General features: G+C 44.3%; 2 protein-coding genes across 4 annotated transcripts; one reads left to right on the top strand and one right to left on the bottom strand.

Annotated features, from left to right (window-relative positions):
• Nucleotides 1-8540: 8540 nt before the first annotated feature.
• Nucleotides 8541-12944, bottom strand: LOC127293955 (uncharacterized). Of its 3 annotated transcripts, none has more exons than XR_007846273.2 (3): nucleotides 12131-12944; nucleotides 11366-11820; nucleotides 8541-8982 (listed from the first exon to the last, which is right to left on the bottom strand). XR_007846273.2 is itself a non-coding variant. In XM_051323678.2 (2 exons), the coding sequence occupies exons 1-2, from the start codon at nucleotides 12590-12592 to the stop codon at nucleotides 11719-11721; spliced, it is 564 nt and encodes a 187-aa protein (XP_051179638.1). In that variant the 5' UTR covers nucleotides 12593-12944; the 3' UTR covers nucleotides 8541-11718. The 3 variants fall into 3 exon arrangements, 1 of the variants encoding a protein (XP_051179638.1); XR_007846272.2 differs by having other exon boundaries at nucleotides 8541-11466; nucleotides 11609-11820; XM_051323678.2 differs by having other exon boundaries at nucleotides 8541-11820.
• A 1428-nt stretch (nucleotides 12945-14372) lies between these two features.
• On the top strand, nucleotides 14373-16447 carry LOC127293953 (uncharacterized). Its single transcript, XM_051323677.2, has 4 exons — nucleotides 14373-14490; nucleotides 14628-15032; nucleotides 15124-16053; nucleotides 16141-16447. The coding sequence occupies exons 1-4, from the start codon at nucleotides 14479-14481 to the stop codon at nucleotides 16249-16251; spliced, it is 1458 nt and encodes a 485-aa protein (XP_051179637.1). The 5' UTR covers nucleotides 14373-14478; the 3' UTR covers nucleotides 16252-16447.
• Nucleotides 16448-20817: the final 4370 nt, after the last annotated feature.

Below are 20817 nucleotides of genomic sequence, written 5' to 3'. Positions count from 1 at the left end.
AGCTCTTTTCTGCTGTTTTCTGCTATTTTCTGCTGTTTTTGGTTTCAGAAATCCTACAAAGGAAATATTCTCGAAATTGGACAAAATCAACGCCCAGGGGCCTATTTTTACACGAAGCTTCCAGAAGACCGGAGGGGAGATGAAGTGGGGCCACGGGGCGCCGCCACACTAGGGCGGTGCGGCCTAGAGGGGGCCCGCGCGGCCCTAGCGTGTGGGGCCCCCGTGACTCTCCCGACTCCGCCCTTCCGCCTACTTAAAGCCTCCGTCGCGAAACCCCCAGTACCGAGAGCCACGATACGGAAAACCTTACTGAGACGCCGCCGCCGCCAATCCCATCTCGGGGGATTCAGGAGATCGCCTCCGGCACCCTGCCGGAGAGGGGAATCATCTCCCGGAGGACTCTTCACCGCCATGATCGCCTCCGGAGTGATGAGTGAGTAGTTCACCCCTGGACTATGGGTCCATAGCAGTAGCTAGATGGTCGTCTTCTCCTTATGTGCTTCATTGTTGGATCTTGTGAGCTGCCTAACATGATCAAGATCATCTATCTGTAATGCTATATGTTGTGTTTGTCGGGATCCGATGGATAGAAAATACTATGTTATGTTGATTATCAATCTATTACCTATGTGTTGTTTATGATCTTGCATGCTCTCCGTTATTAGTAGAGGCTCTGGCCAAGTTTTTGCTCTTAACTCCAAGAGGGAGTATTTATGCTCGATAGTGGGTTCATGCCTCCATTAAATCTGGGACAGTGACAGAAAGTTCTAAGGTTGTGGATGTGTTGTTGCCACTAGGGATAAAACATTGATGCTATGTCCGAGGATGTAGTTATTGATTACATTACGCACCATACTTAATGCAATTGTCTGTTGTTTGCAACTTAATACTGGAAGGGGTTCGGATGATAACCTGAAGGTGGACTTTTTAGGCATAGATGCATGCTGGATAGCGGTCTATGTACTTTGTCGTAATGCCCAATTAAATCTCACTATACTTATCATATCATGTATGTGCATTGTCATGCTCTCTCTATTTGTCAATTGCCCGACTGTAATTTGTTCACCCAACATGCTATTTATCTTATGGGAGAGACACCTCTAGTGAACTGTGGACCCCGGTCCTATTCTTTACATCGAATACAATCTACTGCAATACTTGTTCTTTACTATTTTCTGCAAACAATCATCATCCACACTATACATCTAATCCTTTGTTACAGCAAGCCGGTGAGATTGACAACCTCACTGTTTCGTTGGGGCAAAGTACTTTGGTTGTGTTGTGCAGGTTCCACGTTGGCGCCGGGATCCCTGGTGTTGCGCCGCACTACATCCCGCCGCCATCAACCTTCAACGTGCTTCTTGGCTCCTCCTGGTTCGATAAACCTTGGTTTCTTTCTGAGGGAAAACTTGCTACTGTCTGCATCACACCTTCCTCTTGGGGTTCCCAACGGATATGTCGATTGCACGCATCAACGTCTCCCATGAATGAAGAAACTGAGACAAGACTTCGGGATAAATTCTGGACAACATCTTTCTCAAGCCGCTCCCATATAGGCTTCTTAGGACCATACTCATAGAGATCCCAAGGAAGCCTTCACACGCATGAAGTTGACCAAACATCTCCTCAAACGTACCAACTAGGTGCCCGCAGAGCTCAAACACGAGTGGTGGTGGTAGGGGATAGCCCAAAAGTTTTAGCATGAGAGATCTTAATAGAAATCCTGCAGGGAGAACAGTATGTAGACCTTTAGGTAAGGAATATCCACGGAAGTGGATAGTTTTTTTTTCGAGGTTGACGGGGGGAAATTCCCACCGCTTGTTATATTCCACGGAAGTAGCCTGACAGGTCCATGTTCTTACAACAGATGTGGGGAGATACACGGGGATACATGGGAGAAGAAAACAATAAAATACAGAAAAAAAAACAAACTAGACAAGAGAACACAAAGGGGAGGGGGGTTAGCAACCGAACCCCCCGGGAGGTCAGCTCCACAAAGGACAGTCATTGCGACTTGGCATGGCGAGCGAAGGACGGCGACGAAGACCTGCAGAACCAAGACCAAGCTCAGTCGAAGGGCGTCGGATAGCCGAGACTGGGGCGACGACACCGGTGTGCCGACCCCGTGGTCGAAGGGCGATGCAGAGACGAGTTACGCCACAAGCGCAAGCCAGACAAAGCCAAAAGCCGACGTCACCTTGAGGACCTCACGCCGACCGCTAGCGAGCAACTCCGGAGAGAAACCACACCGCAAGCAGACCGAGGGAGCAGGCAGTGGAATTCGTGGAACCCATCAGAAGCACATGAAGAACCATCCCGCCACGGACGAAGGGCGTCGGATAGCCGAGTCCGTGCGGCGACACCGGTACGCCGCCGGTGATGCCGAAGGCAGTGTGCCGCCAAGACCAACACAGTCGAAAGGCGTCGGATAGCCAAGACTGGGGCGACGACACTGGTGTGCCTCCCCCATGGTCGAGGCGGCGCATGCCGAGGACGTCCAGGCGGCTCGGAGGGGGCCACTGTGACAACGGCCTAGGCCCGTAAATATACGAGTGGGCGGCCAACGGGAAGACGAGAGGTAAGCACATGTTCCGAATGCGGCGAGGTGCACAGAGCCAAAAGGACGCCTCCAAGGAGGGGTATGGCGCCAGCGGTATCATCGTCCACGAGCTTCGCTCAGATGTGCACCTACAACCAGGCATCAAGACAGGCTGAGCTCCCCCGCCCAGCAGGAACCACGGTGAAGGATGGACACGGGCCACCGGAGAAGGGGAGTGGTCGAACTGCAGGGAGCCCCCACCCCAGACGGAAGGGCAGCGACAAGAAGAGGGGTAGACACCCAGAGGCCCGTCGCAGGGGCACGGCGCTGGCCGCGCACGACGGCGAGGCACGCACCAGGAGCTTGAACCGTACGCACTTGAACCATCACCCCAACAAAGTGTCCATTCCCATCTCGATCAAGTAATATAACTGACCCTCCAAGCCCGGACTGTGTGATAGCACAATCGCAAGACACAGCGGCTTCAGTGAAATCAAGAGGGGAACATTCTGCGCCCATCAAAGGGCCACCGTAAGTACGGCCAAGCACAAATAGATTAGGCCTATCTGTTTGTTGGTGCAGATCCACAATCTCACTTGTATCCACAGGGTAGACATGTGCTGTGCAGAAGGCCGTGACAATAGCAATATTGTCATCATACAGTCCCAAGAAACCAGAGATAGTTGTATTGTCAGGCAGACGCACCCGAAACTGTCGTGAGAAAACCCTCAGTGTACAGCATCACAGAATTACTGATCACTAGCTTCTAATAGCAAAAACACGATTTTAGAACGGAGCGGTGAGTAGGAGCACCAACATTAAGGTTATCATCACTGGTTCTATTGGATTCAAATTGTTCGACCAAACACTTGGAAGTCACAAATATTGTATGGTATCTATGCATGCTATCGTTGCAGTACTGAACGGCTGTTCCAGAGCATGCGAATACCATCACTTTTCCTGGCACAGGGGTGGCGATTTAAAATAATCAATCATTTCTAGGAAGATCAGATATGAAAAATTCACAAGCATGCAGGATCGTAGAACAGAAGAAGTAATTACCATTGAACAAACCAACGGAGACGGCACTGTTTTTAAGAAAAGTGTCTGCAATTTCGTTGACAGGGGCACCAAATGGTTTCTCGTTGAATTGGGTGACCGGTGGATCAATGTGATCTTTCTTGTGCTTCTTCCAGATGCGCTCTTTCTCAGAATCATACGCCTTCTGCCGAGCTTGTTGAACTGATTATGGACACATAAATTGCATAGTCAGGTCAGCCACCACACACCGCGAGTGGTCAGAGAAGTTAATCAGAGCGTGCAGCTAATAAGTAGAAGAAGAAATTAGCGGAAGAACCAGCGGCATGAAAGCTACAAGATCGAACAATCACTCACATTTCCGCTTCTCTTTGATTATCTCCCAGTTTCTGACTCTCTCCTCCATGCTGATCACTTCGGTCATCGTGTATGTTGCACCGACTGATTTCGCGTGCGGAGAGAGAAGTGAGGGTGGGAAGCGGGTGGAGAATGCAATGGAGAGTGGCGCTTGCAAACCTGCGCAAATGAAGGAGTGCTTCCACTGATGCGGGTAGACGATCGATCGGGAGGCGGCCGACTAAGGAAGATGATGGGATTGGATCCTCGAACAAGAAGAACAGAAACTGGCAGCAATAACCCTTTGTGCAACAAAAAAAACGCTTATTTTCTGGGCCGTCTCTGCGTAGGCTTTAATAAGCCCATTTATTTAGGAAGTCTTAAGCCCATTATATATGGGTGTCCAACCTTCTCTGGGTCATGGGGCACTTTCATGAGCCCATCAGCCGATGGCAGCCTGGTCCTTTCAGCTCGCAGCCTGTTGGCCCTGAAAAAGGTTGCAGCCTGCCTTTTTTATTTAAAGCAAATTACATAGTACGTACTATTGGGAACTTGTACAAATGCTCATATAGCACTAAAAAAATGTCCGCTTCCAACTATACAGCCAATGGTTTTCAACGTATACAAATATTCCAAAGCATGAACTGATCATTATTTGGCCGTCAAATGTTAGGCAAAACCACGGGGTTTCCTTTATGCTTATTATTAAACTTGTTAAAGAGATGAAATTGAACCAAGGTCTATCTTTTTAATCATGCCTGAATTGTTTGACGCCGCTGGATTTCTCTAGTACGTTCTGAATGGAACATCAGAGAGCGGTCTCGAGGAAACTTAAATTAGTTCTGGTCCTCGTTGGACCATTCCGGCAGGATGACCAGCGACGCCGAACTTTTTGTCGGTTTGCGTCAAGGAATTCCCCCAAACGGCTAGTTTTTCCAATTGGACAACAAATACCCTTTTTCCTCCTTAAGGAGGTAAGGTCAACCATTCTCTCTATCATACTCCATTGTTGAACCTTGCTTCATCTCCCTTCCCTCCCATGATTCTTGCATATTCTAAAAGATTTAGAAGAGGACTAGAGGAGATCTATATCTACAATCTTTACCAACCAATTCATTTTCTAAGTGAAGGGAACTCTTGCGATCTAGATCTTCGAGCCATTTGTGGATTTACTTCATTGTTCTTCCTCCCTAGTTACTCCATAGAATTTGTTGCTTTGGTGAGATTTGAGTGTGAAGGATTTGAACACCCTTTGCTTTTGCATCCTTGCATAAGTGTTGATCTTTCAATTATGATTAGTTTGAGTGAGAGACCGTGAGTTTGTTACTCTTGGAGGGTGACCTCCTAATTGGCTTGGTGGTTGGTGCTCCAGTTACCTCTTCATAGAAGATTGTCAAGTGGCCTGGCTTCTCCTTCGTGGAGCTTGTGAAGTGGTTGTGGAGCTTGCCATCTCCGGAGTGGAGGAAAAGCTACCCATAAGGAAAAGAAGGTTGTCTTTTGTGGTATTGTCTTGGAGAAAAAGGTGAGCCTTCATGGCGTTCGGAGGACCTTTGTGGTAGCCCGCATCTCTTCAACGTGATGTACCTCACTTTGTTTGAGGGAACACGAAAATACATCTTCATCACCTTGTGCATCGGTTATCTCTATATCTGAGTTTACTATCGTTGTGATAGCCATCGAGGTTGAAGTACTTATATCTTGCTGTCAGTTGTTCTACATATATCTTGTGCCTATCCTGCTTAGCTTGAGTTATTGTTGTTGCACTTAGTTGAGCTTAGCTTATTTCGATTTTGATCTTCTAAATAAATGTTAGTTCAATTTCGCATTCTTACAATCCAGATCTGTAAAAAAAAATTAATCACCTATTCACCCATCCCTCTTTAGGAGACATCTCGTCCTTTCAGCTTGCTGGCCCAAGGTTTCCTCTGGAACTTATTTTTCTCACAACGTGGTGTTTCCCAAAATCTAATATGGCAAAAATTTGGGGTCCGGTTGAGGCCTGGAAGGTTCTTGAAAGATAAAAATACACAAGACAGATGTTTCATGTTCTACAAAGTTAATAACAAATAAAAAAGACTTCGCAGAAAACCTCAAAATCAATGTAAAACATGTTTGGAGCTTCACATATCATGGAAATAGAAAGGTTTTTTCGTAAAATGAACTTCAAAATTCATGGGTACATCTTTCTCGTATCACTTGTATAGGAGGAGTACACGCTAGCGGAACTAAATGCCAAGTAATCAAAATGTTTTCATCGTAGCACTTGTTACCTTAAAGGGAATGAGTTTCCTTTTGGTCGGGATTGGGTGAGTCAAACTGTGTGATGCCACACTTTTAACTTGTCATGAAAATTTATGTGATGGTATGTACGTATCAATGCTTATTAGGATCGCTTCTATCTTTTGTGGTCCGACAATCTATGAGTGTGATAATTATTATGTCATATATTCGAGTTTCTGTTAAGTTTTCTTAATTTCTATTATGATTTCTGTGATTTTTATTAATTAAATAAATTGTAAATATAAAAATAGCAGGCTTAAACATAGCACCGAAAAAGATCATAGGAATACTTGTTTTGTGGTGTGCACATAATTACTTAGACCAACGCACCAAATATTGCAGCTCACACATACCCTCCAAGACACTAAATGTGTGTTGGCCCACAATATGTAGCATTACATTAGCTATATCCGTTGTGCCAGAACAAGCTCGATGAATCGCCATATGCGCCGCGAGTAAAAAAGGATGCCTCAGCGCAACCAAAGCAACGTGATGATTAAGAGCGTGCCTCGTCGTATAGAACCGTTAGTACCCGCTTGTGATGTTGTTGTAACATTAGGTTATAATAAAATCTTACAGAAGGAGAGCTGGAAATAGAATGATGAGAAGAAGAAAAATAGTTCACATTTATGCGGCCTAGTTAACGACATATGTCATGGACAATAGACAATATACATATGATCATACAATTAGCCATAGACAATCATGTACAGTAGGGGGTGGTGGAACTTGTTTATTTTTTAACTGTGCATGCATGACTATATTATTTCCGCTATTTGTTTACAAAGAAAACTAATTACAAGATGTGTGAATTCTTTGGTAGGAGAACAACTAAATAGGAATCACAAGGCAAGTAGTGTAATTGGGAAATCTACACGCTAATCACATGAAAGAACAATTCATGCGAACAAATGAAACCGTACACTAGACAAGATGGTCCATATCCTTGTTTTTTTTTTTTTTTTTTTGAACAAGGTCCATATCCTTGTTTGTCTCGTCTCTGCCGTGACTCACGGTTGGTTTGGATGATATGGCTTCCTTTTACATCTAACGAGTTGACATGCATGTATAATTTGGCGTTCTCTGCTTCCGCGCGTACGTGAATCACGCTTCTCTTTGTCATGCATGCTGTACGAACTTTGAAGGTATTGCAAGCTGTCAGTGAAATATGACGTTAAATCAATATATATACAAAACTGAGGACGTAAGATTGTAGTCGTGTTAAATACGTAAGGAGAGATGGAGATGTTTTGATATAGTGAGTTTTGTATATGCTTAGAATTACTGTCGTTAGAAACAGAACTGACAGGAATATCTTATCGACTGACAAATATTAAATAAAACTGGGATATCTAGTTGTCATCTTGGTGAGAATTAAGTCAGAGGTCGGCCAAGTCATCAGTTTTTGATATATACTAGCAATGGATGGGCGCGGCGGCACGCCGCGCCAACCATGTTATACGAATTTTAAAAAGCTATTGAATTGATAAGAGTTGTAAGTTTTTTATTGTTCAAACAATATGGTCTAAGATAGTTGGTAACAATATCTTATAGTGCATATACTCGAATTTTGTGTATTTGAAGTTCATATTAAGTCTTGAGTAAATAACCAGTATTTATCGTGGCGGCATGCCACATTATATGGTGCCGCCGTGTTATATATGGTTGCTGAATGATGAAAATTTTGGCAGTGGTAAATATTCGTGGGCTTCTGCAATATCTAAATAATGTAGTATGTGCTGATTTTTTTTAAACTCTGTTGTTTTTTCGTCTTGTTTTTTATAATAACTTAACAGATTGAGTGTGTCTAACAAAAAAGTTTTACCTACTTGCATGCGAATTTTTACAAATTGTCAATTTGGTGTGGATGGAGGTGTGTGAAAAAAGTAGGCAAGTGTCCATTCCCTGAAGTAAACTGAGGCAAGTGTCCATTTAGAGCTATAATTCCTTATATATCCACTCCAAGTGATGTAAATTGCTACCAGTGTATGCAACAAAATGAAAGGTTGGGGCTGACAAAATGAAAAGTTGGTGCTGATCAAACTAAAGTAGGAAAACTCTAGTTTTATGTAGTTTGTAAAAATATGTTCATGTTTCTAAAGATACATGCACATGTCAATTGTCAACAGAGTTGCAAAACAAATGTCAGGTCCAGCGAGGAAAATAACCCTGGAGTACTTCTCTAGAGCAAACAAAAGCTCGGGTAAAACATAACGCTCCAGATGACAAATTATATTATTTATAGGTATCAAAAGTAACTATGGGCATAGAAGGGATCAAATTGGGCTTAAACAAACCGATTTTATTGTGCCATCACTTTGTTATTTCTAATGAGCTGAACAATTCGTAAAAGAAGAAAATAAGTTGAACAAAAGACAGAATATTATGAAATTCTTTACAGACTCAATTGACTACACAGACTCAACTGACATGGTACAAATGGATTGGCCATTTCATATGTAGCACATAAAGAATTCAAAAATACTGAACATGAAGAGCTATTATCTCCTGAAGAGAGATGAGATACCGATCATGCCCCATGCTACTTGCTCCAATTTGCAGAGTCGCTGCATCAACTGAACGCTGAGAACCTTCTCAGCAGTTTGTGTGAAACAGCTCCGGTGAACATGGCGATGACTTGACATAGCTCCATTGTCATAACAAACAAACAATCCAAATTCTGTTATGAGTATATCCGTCTGAAATGAACTTCAGGAATGGCATCATGAAAATTCATACAACAATAAAAAAATCCACCTGGACTACCTGCTATTCTTCGTGGCAGAGAACTGCATACAAAAATACTAACAATATATTACTGACAATACATAACCTATGCTTAGCATGTCTCTGACAATATATTATTACCTATGCTCAGCGCAAAAATGGAGCACTAAAATGGAATTTATGCATGCTTTGGTGTTCAAGGAAAGATCAAAACCAACATACGAACACATATATATGGCTTATTTTCCAAGGAATTTAAGCATATTCAACAGGCGTATGCAGTTTTCGCCCACGCATGGTTGGGTCTAGGAAAATAAGCATATCCTCGAACATGTGTTCTAGGTTTTTTCTACTGCCTTTGGTTCTAGTGGAACCTTGATTTTTAATTTAAATTACTTCCTTTAGGAATATATTTCGGTACACATATTTCCTACTACTACGAACAAAATAATAACCAATAGTAAACTTTGCTATTCTTCTACAAGTCAGATAGAGGATTTGGATCACCAGATTGAAGTTAATTTGCATGGTAAATAAATAAGGTTGATCAAATATTTTGCTTGAGAGGTCTTTTCAATACCAACATAGTAACCAATAGTAAACTTGCTAACCTTTGTTATAGAACCACGGAAAAAATATTAGCAAGCCAAAGTTCTAAGGAGCAAAATAAAATTTCGAGATAGAATCAAATTGAGTATATTGTGGGAATAATTTGAGTTTAGCAAACATCAAGTGCCAAAACGATTCGGAGAAAATAGATAAGTCTTGCACCTCTTTCAGAAGTATGTATCTACAGAAGAATGGCTGGTGGCCGCAATGCTATTTTTGGGTTTGGCAGGTCCCTATCTAGTCTCTGAACTATCTCCATATCTGAAGAGAGTTAGAGGAGATTTACCCATTGTAAGATATTGTATTTTGACCATGAGAGGAAAGAGCGAGGGTTAGATAGAGAAGGAGGGCCAGAGGTAAATTGTGTTTGTATGTGCATGTATAGTTTGAACATACCAATTTCTGATGTGCTTTGACATATAGTAAGAAACCACCGCAAAATGAATTATTGGAAAGTGCGTATGTTTTGAATAGCCGAAGGAGGAAGTATTGTGCTGGTGATTAAGAAAATAAATAAATCAAATATGCCTTCTACTCCATGAGAAAACATGAACCCACAACATGGAAGTAAGAATATTTTAGAGAAGACAATAACAATTGATTTAAAGTATTAAGTTGAAGGTATTATAAAGCTAGATTGGAGTAAATGTGTTCAAATGACATAGAAGGATCACAATCTAGCCTAAGAGAATTTTCTAAGATAAATTCAGAGATGGTGTATGCTTGGCCAGTGCCATCTAAGAGACTAAGAATCAACTTCCCTCCGCCTTTTGGAAGTAGTGAAAAACAGATTCCACTGAACTTACATGTGTGTGACAATTACTCTTATATTGAGGATAATATTTGGAGGCGTAGGTAGAAAATTGGTAGGGATCTTGCAACCGGAATCCATATATTGCGTCTCAGAAATCAAACTGGTTATATTTCACTATATTACAATCCAGATAGTTTTATGTATGAATAGATAACCATTATTAGAGAAAGTTGACTGTGCCATTTTATATGATGGATATGTTATTGAAAGAGCCAAAAAATTGGCCTTTGCAGAGAGAGAGCGATAGAGATGATTCAAACAAAAAACCTAGCTACAATATTGAAAATGAAGAAGTGAAAATAACAACAGAAAGAAGGAAAAGTGTGTATTTAAAAGGTGTGAATGTGTACAGGCTTCTGATTGAAGTCTAATCCCCATATTCCTGATTTAGTCTGGTAAATGCAAGTCAAGTTGCATCTCCAATCCTCACAAGACCTTTGTAGGCGTTATCTGCTTCGCTGCGCTAGGGGATTGGTTGTTTTAGTTTTAACTTTGCTGAATAAACTATCAGAGTAAGAAGTATGACATATGTGACTTTCAGGTAAATAGTGAGCTGGTCTAAGCAAATGGAATTGATTTTTAAAAAATAAAAAATGAAACTAACGATCTTCAACATATTTCAGATTTATTACTTTTTCCACAGTATGCTTAGCAACCACTGCACAATTTAAAGTGTTATATTTTGTGAAGCATATGTAATAGACTCGATATAAATTTGAAGTTGCTCCACAAAAATCCAGAGGCAGAGCATCAGCACCTTCCGTAATGCAAAGGTTGCAGGATTACCCTATCTAGGATGGGGGAAAAACCAATAGATTATGGTCCAACTTCTTTTCAGAAAATCTAGGACATTCGAAACATTTAACAACAGAAAAGTCCCTTAATAATAAAGGAGGCAAAAAAAAAACCTCCAATCATACATACAGGCTTCCAAGTTCTTCATTACCTTTCTCCGGCTACTGTACAATAGTTATATAGTGACCTCTTCACTTAAATTTCTTAAGATAATGCCACAAATATACCTCAATGAAGCAAGGGTAAGGGTCACGATCTCCTGAAAGAATGCATCGAGTTCCTTATCCTTTCTATCTCTTCTCATATCGGCTAATGCTTTCATGGATTCCTGCACAGGGTAGTTAACCAGTGGATAAAGCAGGCAGCAAATTTGTTGTCACAAATTGTTTCAGTAAAGGTCAATGTAAATGCATTTGGAGCTATGTCATCTGTAATTATGAAAAATGAGCAATGCATATATATATATTCACCGTCTCAAGTTCATTATCACCCTCTCCATGTTCATGCGTCAACATGTCAATGTGCTCCATCAATTCCTGCTCGAATTGGTTCACTGGCTTAATCTTGCCACGATCTCACCTTACTCACGACTAACCTTCCCGGCGAAAACTGAATCCTTCCAGAGGTCTGGTCTCTCCAATACCACAGCCAATTGCTTCGATTTCTCCAGTAACCATCTCCACTGCAGAATAAAAATAGAGTTCAAGAAGCTTACGAAGGCAAGTCCACACAAACACACATTAACACTTGATCATGCTCCAGTCTACTTGCAACTATGAAAAGAAAATGGTTCTTGAAAAGACATCCTTGCACGTCAACACACACACATAAGAGTGCAATTGCGAGCACACATTATCTGTCTGTCCATATAACTGAGAGGAACAATCGCCTGAGACACGCATACAAACCCAACAAATCAACAGTGCTCGACACTTGACCTACAAACCATATGCAAAGATATGAGAGCATTGAGTATCCTAGAGAATTTGGACCTTGATGCGCATCCCAGATGGAGCATCGGTCGCGTTGTCTCCTCCCATGGCCGTGCCGCTTGGCAGGGAGAGGAGGTCGCCCAAACTCTCCGCGCCACGAACAACGTTCAGAAGCAGAAATCTCGACAGACAAACCATTAACATCAGGGCAGCGACATCAAGAGGTTGCGCGCTGCGGAGGGCGGCCTCGCAGCAGGAGAACGCGGAACCCCTCGCCCTGACCTCTCCCCGCGCTGATGCATCGCCGCCCACCTGCCCAGGCACGGCCGCAACAGCGTCAAAAACAACGGCGATGGGCGACGGGGGCGAGGGCGCGACAGATGAGAGAGAGGACGCCGAGATGGTGCCCGTCCCCGCGGCAACGATGGCCGAATCCGCCTGCTGCAGCAGCCACCGGATGGTCTCGCCCTCGGACTTGTGACCGATGCCGTGCCTCCTCCTCGAGCTCGTCGGGGGCGGCATGGCGGAGTGGAGGGCGTCCTGGGGAAGCCCTCCCCATGACCCGCCTCGTGGAGATTGACGAAGGTGTCCTGGTGTAGCCTCCCGCGACGGTCCTCGTCACGCTAGGAGACGCGTCCTCCTCATACACCATGCCAACGACCAAGCCCAGGGTATGGCTAGGGTTTCGCGGCCGTGCGCGTAGGGGTGTGGCCGAGCTCCACGGTGGTGCGGAAACAGGAGAGGAGGAGACGACGGCGCCTGATGTGGCCAAGGAAGGGGAAGAGGGTGGTGATCCTGGGGCAAGGATGCCACTGGCAGCAGCGAGGGAGGAGGCGGGGAGCTCGGGGAAGAAGAGATATTGGGGAGAGAAGAAGAGCACGGGGAGAAAATCTAGGCGCTAGCGGGGGAAAAATGAATAAATGGTGGTTAAAGCGGTTCACTAAAATGCTAAGTCCACCTAGCTAGACGGAAAAGAAGCACATAACACATCAAAGAAAAGGAAGAACCACAAATCTAAGAGGTCACCAAAACTGCACACAAGAAAATGGCCGCGTGAATCAACAAAAAAAGAGCAGACGTGTTAAACCAGGGTTAATTCCAAAAAGAAATCAAAATTAGGAGAAAAAAGATGTGTGTTGCCCTATTGTATAGTACTTATGCATCTTAATTTACATAAGTTTGAGAGTTATATATCTGAGATGAACGTAGTATTTTTCAGTTGCATATCGATTGCAACCAAGAAAACATTGATAAGCATTAAGTAAAAGCTCAATCAACTTCTCGCTATTGAATTTGCATCATGATTCGTATTAGTGAGAGTTAGACATGCGGTGCAACTGATTTTATTTTGCACATGGATTCTAACTCATCTAGAATTAACTTAATTCTCTTATAGAAGACAATGTTTTTGGCAAATTATACTGAGAGAACCCTAAAATTTTAGGACTGCGGAGCATACAACGTGCCAGTTGTTGGATCTTATAATATATAGGGAATGAGTTTTTTTTTAAATTGCCACATGAAAGTTGCCAGGGCCCACCATTGTTTTCCCCTAATATATGGGGGATGAAGTTTTTAAAAAAGTTGGCAGGGCCCACCACTGTTTTTCCCTGGAAACTCTACCAGGCAGAACAGGGATATTTTTGCATGGGTATACAAGATAATTAGTCAGCTCCCTAGTAGAAGCAAGATTTTAGAAAGTAGATTGGATTAGAATTATTGACAAAATCTTTTACAGACCCAACTTATATTGGGAGCTGGTTGGAGTGACTAGGGTTGTGGAATGAGCGCAACTCTATGATTTTCCGGCATGTGTCACATGTTCCGAGTTTGATTTTCTCTGACATCAAGGATGACATGAAGACTTAGGTTGCAGTGTTTTCATCTAATGTCAGGATTCTATTCGCAAACAAAAAGAAGGCTTGGTGAATTTTCTTCCGTGAGAGTAAACATCCTTTGTGATGTTATTTGTCTTGTGTCCTCTAAGAGGCGTGTTTCCATGTTGTTGGATGGAGTAGGCCTCGGCCATGGAAACCTTTAAACTCTACTTTTGCTCTTAATTAATGAAAAGAGAAATCTTTTTCCCATTTTAAACAAAAAAACCGAAATAGAAAAAAAAGCGTGCATCACGTATGTGTAAATGGCGACAAACCGTATATCACATCAATGTGATAAGCCGGGACGGACGCATGCATGAATGGACCAGCATCGTTTCGTGGCATGCACCGGCGGATTGGCGCGAGAGAGTTCCAGACGTGTGTATATATATAGGGGTACGCGAGGTCTCGAATAAGATCATCGACTTATATCCAGAATTATAGCAGGGAAACATACATAGCACAGCTTGCTTGCTACCAACAAGTGTTCGAACTTCTCGACAGCACGCGCTACCTTGCTCTAGAACAGAGATGGACCCACAGGTGAGCTTCCTTGCATGGCTCTATAGTTTCCTTCCGTTTTCTTTTTGCTTTCAAATTAAATAGCGCAGTTCACTTACGTCTAAACCGGCCGTGTTGCAGCAGAAGCTAACGTTTGTCTCACCTTGCAAACAACACAGGCAGCTCCAGCCTCCGTTCTCCAGCTGAGCATCTTCACGACGGTGAAGTCCATCCCTCGGCCGGAGCGCTACGCCGACTTCCCGGTGACGGTGCGCCTGGTGGCTCCGGGGAAGGAGCAGACTGTTCGCGCCCCGATCGACATTGTCGCGGCGATCGATCGGAGCAGGAGCGTTAATGACGACCACAGGCTGGAGGAGGAGAAGGCCGCCGTGGCATTCCTCATCCGCATGCTCTTCCCTACTGACCGCCTCGCCATCGTGCCGTTCGATGATGGTGTCGCCCATGATGAGGAGGAGCTCGTTTTCATGTCCGCCGAAGGCAAGCAGAAGACCCGAAGCACGCTGAATTCGCTGAAGATCGGGAACGGCACCAGGTTGTCCAAGCCCCTAGAGAGGGCCGAGAAGGTATATATTCATCCAAAAAAAAAGTCATGCACAAAATTTTGTGAGAGCTCCTGCTGATCATCCGTATGTGTGTTATAATCTCTCCTGGCAGATCCTGATGGGCCGTGGCGACGTGGACCGTCCGGCGTTCATCATATTACTGTCGGACGGCGGCGACACGACCATACTAGAGGAGAAGGAGTGGACAAGAACGAGCACCAGCGTGCTCGCGCACCCGGCGTACCCGGTGCACACGTTCGGCTTCTCGGGTCACAACGCCCAAACCATGGGCTACATCGCCACCAGGACGAAGGGGACCTACACGCCCGTCGACGGCGCCGGAGGTGCCGGCAAGTTCTCCAGGACGGTCGCGGGCTTAGTGGACAAGGCCACGTCCCGGCTGTTCTCCGCCGTCGGCGTCGGCGCCGAGCTCGCGGCGGTGCACCCAGGTGTGTCGCTCGTGAGGGTAGACTCCGGCGACCGCAAGGCTACCATCGGCGGCGACGCTAGGTCCGGCGCCGTGGACGTAGGCGCCATGAGCGCTGGCGAGACGCTGGAGTTCACCGTATACCTTGACGTTCCGGAGGGCGACGCGGACGTTGAGGCCATGGAGGTGCTGTCCGTCGGCGGGGCGTACACGCAGGGCTGGGACGGGGACCGTGTTAAGCTTGAACCCTCCGTGGTGTCGGTTGAAAGACCGGTGCCGCCGCAACCAGAGCCGGAGCCAACGCCGACGCCGACGCCAGAGCCCCAGCCCACGCCAGAACCGGAGCCGACGCCGACGCCAGAGCCCCAGCCCACGCCAGAGCCGGAGCCGACGCCGACGCCGAAGCCAGAGCCAGATTGCTGCAAGGTGCTGGACCTGATCGATGAGCGGCTCCAGTACTGGTGCAAGGTGAAGTCTGACCTGGCGGCGATGTACGAGAAAGCGGAGGCCGACGCGGTCGGCGGCATCTGCAAGTGCCAGTGCCAGGTCTCGGCGGTGCTCCGGGAGTCGTCGCTCGAGTCCGTCAACCGAGCAATGTACCAGGACATCTACACTGTACGTATACTGGATCATCACTTCTATCTTACCCAATACCTTGCTGCTAGATCAATCGATTAATTCACCCTGTGCGTGCGCATGCAGGCCGTGCTTCACGCAATCAAGCTGAGGGAGTGCAGCACCGGAACGGCGACCGAGCACGGATGCGACGGCGCGGACAAGGCGGTGACCGTGAGTACCACCGAGGCGGCGTAGCTCCAGAAATGCACCCGATTGATGAGGAATTCGGTCCATGGCAATGATCTGGGTGATCAAATTAATAATGTGGAATAAGTTATCCTGTTGGAATGAATAATGTCGCCATCTCAGTCCATGGCATACGATGTGTTCTGGGCGTACTCTTGTCTGTGATGGATTTATACTGAAACTGTTGGCCACTGGCGGTTTAAAACGTGTGTTTGCCAATGTGACAATTGGTGAGACTTTGTCCAATATATTTCAGCACTCCCCTCCCCCTCGTATTTCTGAAATAGTCTACATTCCGGAAATTCGTCTTGGCTCCCGGGAGCATTTGCTCCCGGATTTTTGGGGAGCAAATTTTGTTTTTCAAAACTTTTCAAAAAATTCCGAAAAAAATCATGCACGTACCTGACCATGGCACGCACCACCTTGTGAAATGTCGCTGCGAAATGTCATCGTATGCGTCCTGAGCAAAAATGACAAATTTCCAGATCTGAGATTCATATTTTTGATCTCATTTCATGTCAGAAATTTGTCATTTTTGTCCAGGGCGCATACAATGACATTTTGCAACGAAATTTTACACGGTGGTGCGTGCCATGGTCAGGTACATGCATGATTGTTTTCGGAATTTTTTGACAAGTTTTCGATTTGTTTTAATTTTTCGAAAAAACCGGGAGCAAATGCTCCCGGGAGCCAAATCGCCGCTCCCACACCCATTCCGGCTCCAAAATTTGTTTTGAAATACTCTACATTCTAGCTTTTAGTCAACAACAACACTGAAAACAAAATGATTTTGCTCTCTTTATTGGTTGTTGTTATTTTTAATGTAGCTTGGATTGGTTGTTAACATATCTAAGTAGTACTAATAAATGCAATACTAGTTTGTCTCATTTTTTCTATAATGTAAACGAAAACAGAACGGAGGGAGTATCTAGTCTTCTCCAAATCTTACACCGGTAACGACGTACTAGATCACAACTACTTTTTATAATGGTGTGTTGGCCAGGTTTTGAACTTCACACATTTTGGTTCTGATACCATATATACTAAATTATTGCAGATTAGTTCACGATATTTACACAGGTTTTAGTTGCTAAATTACATACAAAGACCACAAAACATTATAATCTAGCCAATGGCCCCTAGAGCACGAGAGGAAGCCCTATTCGAGCCGGAGGAGTCCCCAGATGGGTACCACAGTCACTTGGATGTTGGATCCAAGGACAAGGAGGAGGAGAAGGTCGCCAAGGTGGAACTTTTGGTTTGCTTATTAAGATGCAATGCTTCAAATTTGTGTTCATCATGTTGCTCTTAATAAACATGTTAAACATCACAAATCAGCTCTCACTAGCTTTGCAAAGGAAGAATCAAAATATTATTGAAGCCATGCGTTTGGTCTTGGATGTAAACGAAAGTTTGCAAGAGATGAGAGACAATGGGTTGGATTCTTTATTCAGCCAAGCCAAGAGCTTTTGTGAGACACATGAGATTGAAGTGCCAAATATGGATGATCATGTTGGAGCTTTGGGTCAAACTGTTCGCACCACCAAGAACACGACGACTCGACTCCACTATTACAACGTTAGCATATTCAATGTTGCCATTGATGCAACTCTCGCTGAAATGAATCATCAATTCAATGAAGTTTCCACCGAGTTACTTGATTGTATGGCATGTCTTAGTCCAGCAAACAACTTCTCAAAGTTTAATGTTGAGAAACTTATTCGGCTTGCTGAAATTTATGCTGAGGACTTCACAGAAGCGGACAGGTTGTTGCTAAGAATTGATCTCCCAAGATTTCTTATGAACATTAGGAGAAGTGAAGAATTTAATGGATGTCAAAAGCTGTCCACGAACACTTGCTCAGTTGATGGTTCAAACAACAAAACACACATATTTCCCATTGGTGTATCGTCTCATTGAGTTGGCTCTCATTCTTCCTGTGGCAACTGCATCAGTTGAACGCATATTTTCAGCAATGAAGACTATTAAAACAGATTTGCGCAATATGGTGTCCGATGAATGGCTAAATAATTTAATGGTGTGCTACTGTGAGAAAGAGATATTCAGAAGCATTCATGATGATCAGATCATAATACAGTTTCAGAAATTGAGGGACCGTAGAGGACATCTGCCGCGCGAGTATGATGTGATTTCTTAGAGGTACATGTCTGTTTAGTAGTTTTATTAGAGACTTCACTTTGTCCTTTTGTTGCTTCTTCTCTAGTACTGGATGTATTACTGTGTGATTTGTATGCTTTTAACATGCAAATTTGTGGTATTTTGTCTTAAATAATTTTATGGATTATATATTGGCTTATTTTCTACGGAAGTAGTCGTTTAGTTAGTTGTCACCAACTTTCAGCCTCCCCTGCAAATAATTCCTGGACTCGCCGTTGCTTGGATCCAAGGACAAGGAGGAGGAGAAGGTCGCCAAGGCCCCTTGGTCAACCAGAGGAAGCGCTATCTGTTGCTTCGGGCTATAGGAAGCTCCGGTGGGTCGGACTAGGGATGAGAAGAAGGGTCCTCCTGGCGCATGAGGATCATAAGAAGTCTAACACTCCTAGGAAGAGAAAGAATAAATTGGGTAAAGAATTATGGAGGGGATTCACTATAGAATTTTTTTGCGAGAAAAAAGTTGCTTATATTCGAGCAAGGTTCTTACAAGAAGATCCAGATACAAAGAAAAAATACACAGAAACCCTTCTTACAATTTAGACTTGGGTTGCATAATAGTTAATTAGGTTTAAGTTTAGATATTTTATAATTACACTACAAACAAAACCTTTCTGTTCATACTTGGGTAAAATAATATAAATGCATAAGGAATAGCATAACTCAAGCTAGGTCTCACATATTATATTAAAGTCTTGTAAATTCACAAAAGGGTTTTATACATAATTAAATGTATTACATACTCGATGTCAAGTATTATATGTCCCTATGTGTATCTCAATGGCCCAAGAGGAAGAAAAACACTTGAAAGTACATATTCCGATCTTATTGGTGTCGTGTAAAAAGTTGTCGGCTAACTCCAAACCTTGCAAGGTTATTCTTTCGTCTCATGTAGCCGAGTTGCCTTCTTCTCGGTACCGACTGAATAAATATTCTCTAATCTACCATTATTCCATCTTCTACGTTGATAGATGTGTTTTACGAGTTGCATGACCTAAGGCTGGTGCCAATGCACCACACCACTCTCACCCGCCACGTCAGCTTTTTTCCTCACTCTCACTCCACTCTCACCCCACTCTCACCTCACGGTGCCAGTGCACAGGCTATAGTGTCACCTCTCATTTCTCTCTCCTCCACATCACTATTTCTTTTTTAGATTAAGTTATTTCACTTGATTTTTTGTAGACATTCAAAATAATGCAAGGAAATTATTTTATTCAACTAAAAATGTTACCGATTACATAATAATTAATTAAATTACATAATAAATAAAAATTCTACTCCTCTTCCTCTTCCTCTTCTTCCTGCTGCTCCTCCTCGTCCTCATCATTTTCCGGACCAAGCTCTTTCTCGCACATCTTGATCGCCTTCGCATGTTTGCGTTTTTCTGCTTCGTTTATGTCGTCGGTTGATCGGTCTTTCATTTTGTTCCATTGCTTGAATAGCTTAGCCTTCACTAAACCCTTCATCATGTTCCTCATCGCGAAGGATTTACTTCCTACCTCATTGCTTGATGAGGTTTCCTTCCCCTTCCTCCTACCCCTACGTGCCGCGGCCTTCGCCCTATCGCGGCCCGGTGGACGCTCCTCCTCCGTAGTCGCGTCGCCAGAGCTGTACTCACCAGAAACTCCCAGACGGCTTCTCTTCGATGTGGAATCGGTTCCACTACCAGGACCATGTTGTCCTTTCCACTTCGCTTCATTGCGAACAGCTTCCCACCAGTGGTGCCGTCTGAACGGCTGAGTCACTCTTTTGTCGTTGACGTACCTCTCCATTGCCGCCTTCATGACCATATCATCGTCTGCTCCACTCTGACGTAACCCTGATTCTTGGATGTAGTATCCATTGAACAGGGACACCTCCTTGTTGTAGGCGTTCCAATGATCCTTCAGTTGCTTGGAGGTCCGACGACGGGCAGGCTCGGAGGTAGAGTTGAAGGTTTCAGCTATCTGACCCCAAAAACTAGTGCCGGTATTGCAATTACCGGCGACAGAGTCCTTGGAGTTAAAAATCCAAGCATGCACCTACACCGAAATAGATATTGTAAGTGAAAAATCCAAGCAAGAACCAACCCCGAAATAAATATGTGATGGGTAAGTAAAGTACCAGTTTTTCCTCTTCCGCAGGTGTCCAGTCAAGCCTCTTTGCACACGGTGGTACGATTGTTTCCGCGGCATTGGACTCGGAGCTTGGTGCAGTGGCTTCAGGAGGTGGTGGAGGGTACGGACCATATGGCGCGTATGGATACGGAGGTGGAGGGTATGAACCGTACGAAGGTGGTGGGTAAGGAGGTACAGTGCTAGTCCCGCTACCTGTAGGAGGTGGTTGGGGGTATGGATACGGAGGTGGAGGGTATGAACCATATGGCGCCGGAGGTGGAGCATATGGCCCATATGGCCCCGG

Source organism: Lolium perenne, chromosome 4 (assembly GCF_019359855.2).
Source record: "Lolium perenne isolate Kyuss_39 chromosome 4, Kyuss_2.0, whole genome shotgun sequence".
In the NCBI taxonomy this organism is placed as follows: domain Eukaryota; kingdom Viridiplantae; phylum Streptophyta; class Magnoliopsida; order Poales; family Poaceae; genus Lolium; species Lolium perenne.
The sequence above is the reverse complement of the archived record's forward strand: the minus strand, read 5'-3'. Positions and strand labels throughout refer to the sequence as shown.